Source organism: Ipomoea triloba, chromosome 4 (genome assembly GCF_003576645.1).
Source record: "Ipomoea triloba cultivar NCNSP0323 chromosome 4, ASM357664v1".
NCBI classification, from domain to species: Eukaryota; Viridiplantae; Streptophyta; class Magnoliopsida; order Solanales; family Convolvulaceae; genus Ipomoea; species Ipomoea triloba.
In genome coordinates, this window is record NC_044919.1 from 33,583,302 (window position 1) to 33,588,420 (window position 5,119).

The 5,119-nt window shown below is 35.6% G+C and overlaps 1 protein-coding gene across 1 annotated transcript; it reads left to right on the plus strand.

Annotated features, from left to right (window-relative positions):
• Nucleotides 1-770: 770 nt before the first annotated feature.
• On the plus strand, nt 771-3,931 carry LOC116015639 (SNF1-related protein kinase regulatory subunit beta-3-like). Its single transcript, XM_031255774.1, has 2 exons — nt 771-811; nt 3,188-3,931. Exon 2 carries the CDS (start codon nt 3,237-3,239, stop codon nt 3,594-3,596), a length of 360 nt encoding a protein of 119 aa, XP_031111634.1. The 5' UTR covers nt 771-811; nt 3,188-3,236; the 3' UTR covers nt 3,597-3,931.
• The last annotated feature ends 1,188 nt before the right edge of the window (nt 3,932-5,119 follow it).

Genomic DNA, 5,119 nt, shown 5'->3' on the forward strand with positions numbered 1-5,119 from the left:
GGGGGGGGGGACTCATCAGTACTACACTAATACACTTGTGATTTGCCGATTGTCTTTCTCCTGCTTACTCTTTATTACTGTTCGTCATACGTAGAGCGATATAGCTTCGAACCGCTCAGTCGTTGACCGGTAGACCGACCGTCTGACCGGCCGAACGACATTCCTCACCACCCGTAACACACGTATCCGTAGCGTAATCGTAGACCCCGTTTACATTTACGCTATCACTATCTAAAAAAAAACGTTAGGTATGCTAAAAATGGACATTTATCAATACTCAACATTACATTTATCAAATTGTACAAATGTCCAAGAACACTAGAGAAGGAAAATTGTGAGTCGCCCAATCAATCCTCATTGACCCCATGTCTTCAATGGGAGTGAACCCACCCTATTCTAGGAGCAAGACTTACAGGTTCGTGTAGTACACTAATTAGTCCGTCGCATGACTTAAATGTCATAACTGGAGGTTGTAGCGTGGAGGTTCGAGTCTCACAGAAAACATGTATAAAATAAATAGTTCAAAAATATTGAAAGGTCTAAATTGAATCTCTTGTGTATACAAAGACTATGATATAACTGGTGAACTAATTGCATAACTTGTGATTTGGACAAGTCATGTCGACTTAGGTTTAGTCCGGCGATCATAAGAGAGAAAAGGGTTATTTTGTCATTAGCAACTTGTGAACATCATATTCATTATTCAGGCTCAGTAATTCCGTATTTCGCCCACTTTATTCAAATAAAAAAAGGGTAATAAATAATTCGTGTGTTTTTGGACTCCTTGGATTGAGGTGGCGTTATCTGTCAGGTAAGAAAACGCCATTTTTCCTCCTCATTTTTGTAATTCTTATTTTTCTTCACTTTACCCCCGCCCGTGTTTTCGTGTTGTTTGTAAAGGTGGCAACTTGCCTGCTTTCTGCTTCTTTTGCTCCTCTTATATCCCCTTGAAGATACATTGCTGTGTTTTCTGTTTATTTATCAAAAAGTTTCATTGGATACGTAATTTACTGATTCGGTTTTAGTTTAATCCCTTTTGTTTTTGTGCTTGATTTAACTTAATTCTTCTCTGGTTTGCTGCACTTTTTGAGGACTATAATTGGCTGTGGTTCTTTCTTCTGCATTGATTTTTATGTGGAGTGGCTGCTGTTGATTTGTGATTGAAGAGCCATGGCTTAACTAAATTAGGTTTTTTTTTTCTGCATTCTCAGTTTTCTTGCATCCAAAAATGTGTTCTTTCTGTGTTTGAATTTGCAGGCGAAATCAATGTATATACATGATGAAATTATGTATGCTATATCTACAAGAATATATAGCATTGTTTTGTTGAAAATCATGCTATTTGTTGTGCCTTTTTTCTGTGTGTTTTAGTTGTTCTCGAGTGTACTGGGAATTCCGGTTTTTGATTGACTTCAAAATTGGACGCTTTTGGTACATTAGTACCTTTTGGATGAAAAATTAAAACAAGTAAAATTTGGAGGGTTGTCATTTTGTTCTAAAATCTCTCAAATACTGTTAGATTTGAAAGATCTACTGTCATTGAAGCTTCATTCCCATTGGAAAGGTAGTAGTGAATTTATCTAAAATTATTGATAAAATGATACTTCGTTTAAGTCTAAGGGTTTGCTTGTTGCAGGATTGTAGATCCATATTGGAATTTTAGATTTTATATTAGTTATTAGATGGAATTGTTGCTCATTAGTATGGTTCGAAAAGAGTTCACACTATTTTCTGTCTAAATCTACAAAAAATAATCTAAAGACTTGATCAAAAGTGCCCAAATCATTAAAATTGAAGGACTAATTTTGTCCAATTTTAAGTTGAAAGCCAAGAATGGAATACCACTATACTTGAGGGGATGTAATTGAAATTAACTCGGTACTTTTTAATGTTTGAATTTTGGTAAGTAAAAATTAGAGACGGTAAGATCGTCTACTAAATGTCTCTTGATTTCTTAAGCTTCGTGATTGACTTATAACTAAGTACTAATGAACAGCTGTGATGTTGTTGGTTATTGTGAACTTTTCACTTACTATCTGTTAGAACTTTAACCGAATGCAAGGATTGATAACAGATGGCTTAAGAAACTTTTGGGGTAATTAAGTAGTATCCGGATTTCTTGCCATATTATGTTGCTTTTGTAAAAGGTATACGTTATTGTAATATCTTCTTAATTTAGAAAAGAAAAGCAACATCAGTTCATGACCACCACGGTGTATAGGTGGCCTCGATAGGCACTTGTCTTTCGAGATTATAGGTGTAGAAACGTGTCCTCTTAATATTTTGCATGGAAGATTGATGACGTGCCTTAGTGGTGCACTTACTTCTATAAATTGGTTTTTCCTTCGAATGATATTCTATGCCTTAGGGATGAAAATAACTTATTAAGGAGATTGTGGAAGATGAAGTTGTAAGACGATCAGTCCCAGTGTGTTGGTTCTTGAATCATCAATTCTCAGTAAGGTGATTGATTCTGTTACTTTCAACATTTTGCTTTTCTGAAGTTTCTTCACTCTTATGGGTAGCTCAGGTATATGAGGTGAAAATAGCATCTTTTTACGAGGTAGGTAGTAACCTATGCCCACTTCGTTATATCCAATTCTGTTGCTTTGCATTTTGTTCCAAATGCAAGTTTCAGACTTAGTGCAGGACTGAAATGTTGTGTTCAGACAGATCTCTGTGTGGATTGTGCATTTGGGTTGGATATGCTTCAGATTGATTCTTAATTTTGATTTTTGCGTTTTGTAAATGTATTTCTTGATTATGCTATTCTATCTCTAGATACGGGTTCTCTGTATTCTTAGTCCAGGCTCCAGCACAATCATTCATTACTTTGGTTAAAATTGCTTTTATACCCGACTAGTTGGTTAGGTTATGTGGAATAAAATTGTGACAAATTGTTTTAAATAGTTCCCTAATATGTGTGATTGATTCTTGGTTAAAGCCTTCCCGGTGGGGATACCTTGTCAAGTTTGGTTGGCGAAAAGTGATTTTGATTAGTGATTCGTAAATCAACAACTCGAGGGGGAAAAAGTGATCTTTGAGTGCTTTGTTCATGTAAATGGCATCGTTTTACAATCATTCTGGATAATCTGTGTCATTCTTTCGAAACAAGCTTTATAACTTGAATATGTTTCTTTAAGCTATTCTGAATGCTCTGAAGAAGGATAACATTATTCGCTTTCAGGCTGTTCCATTCTGACGATCGTTGGCTAGTCTTTCTACTGTTCTTCAGAATGAATCGTCAGTATGGTGTAGCAAGCAGAAAGCGTCGGGTGAGTCAGGCAACTGCTGAAGCCCCGATATCACCTGATTCGAGTTACAACAATGCATACACTGCCTACGAAGACGAAGGGCGAGAACCGCCTCTACTTCCCCCGCAACTCCAAATGGCCGTGCTAAACCACCAAACGAACAGAGATGAATCTGCAACCCTCCCGTCTCCAGGGCACGTGACTGTAAATCATCTCTACACTGATACCTATAGCAGAGAAGCACCAGCAGAAGCTGTGGCGCTGTCAACTACACAGCGGTTTCACTCAAAATACGTCACGGTCGTGCTTTACAAACCATCTCCGAGGCGGGGCAGTGGCTGAGATGCTAGGCTTGGTGTAAATGCAGCAGCAGTAAATATTACAGAAACTCAGTGAAAAGTGTTGGCTTTATTTCTCAGGATGTGGTAAAGAAACTAGTGATGCATCTTTCCTTGAACTTGTGCACTGTTGGATCCGGTGATGTGCATATACCTTTAAGCTTTTCAGTTTTTTTTTTGGCTTTGCTTGAAAAAAGTGAGATTTTTACTATATTTCAAGAAAAGAAGTATATTGTACATTGTACAATCGTAGCTCGTAGCCGGCACAAGAATGATGATTGTAATAGTGTCGTAAATGTATTTTGTACTTGATAAAATTATACGGAGTATTTCTTTTCATATTTATCATTGTCAAAATGTATGATACACTTCTTTTCAAACATGTAGCACTGTGAAAATTTTCAAAAATTATGTCTCCCACCAGACAAAAAAAAAAATGACAAAAATTTGGACCGTTAAGGATGCTCTTATGCTCAAATCATTTTAACACATAAATTTGGACGGTTAAGGATGACCTCTTATACTCAAATCACTTTAACATATGTTAATAAAAAATTGATATTTTTCTCTTAGATTTACTTGCTAGGGTCTATTTCTTGAGATGAGCGCGTCCACGCCCATAGACTGAAGCATTAAAAGAATAATAATAATAATAAAATATTTTTTGCCACAATTGTATTTGGATGGATTTCATTTGGGCCTATTTGGTTTCCAATTAGATCAAAATTTTGAGTTTTCAAAAGTGGTTCCAAGAGCCCAACCAAAGCAGTTAAGTAATTGCAAAAGACTGCTAATGTTGGTAAAATGTACGTAGTAACAATTTAAGTAGTTATATACTCCTATAATCTCACTCTCTATTGGAATAGTAAATTTAGAGGGGTTTTTTTTTTAAACACTTTTAGTTTCTTTAACTTTTGTACTTTGTTTACATTTGATTCTCGCTTATCAATTTTTAACATTTAATGCATGATTATCAAATTCATGTTATCTATATGGCCACATTTGATTCTCTCAATCAATTTTTTTGCCAATATTATTTTATTTTCATCAATGCTAATCTTAAAATCAATACATTCCACTATGTCATTTATATGTTGTTTAAATTCAAATAACTCATATAATTGTTGGTCGTAGCCTTTTTTAGGTACAAGCAAATACCCGGAGTATTCCGGGGTTATCGATCCACAGGGAAGCGGGGTATCAAGCACTAGTTACTAATTAATTCACGAGAAGCTATTCCTACGTTAACAATGGGTATTTATCTATAATTATGAAAACAAAATAAATGAAGCAAGGCAAACGGACTTTTATATACAAGAGATTAAGCGCGGGATTTTTGGGTGTCAAAGTGTTTAATCACCTAGTGCCAATCTAAAGTGAAATAATCATTCGGGTTCAACAAGTGTGGATGATTGCAATCTAAAAGGGAAAGATTACTCTCGTAATTCAATCCCAAAATAAGGTAATTGGAATACTCACTCTCGTGAGCTATTTACAACATATAATCAAGAACTAGCAATAAATGGA

Bases quoted from the DNA above. Each gene is read 5' to 3' on its own strand.
- LOC116015639 (XM_031255774.1), top strand. From the start codon at position 3,237: ATGAATCGTCAGTATGGTGTAGCAAGCAGAAAGCGTCGGGTGAGTCAG.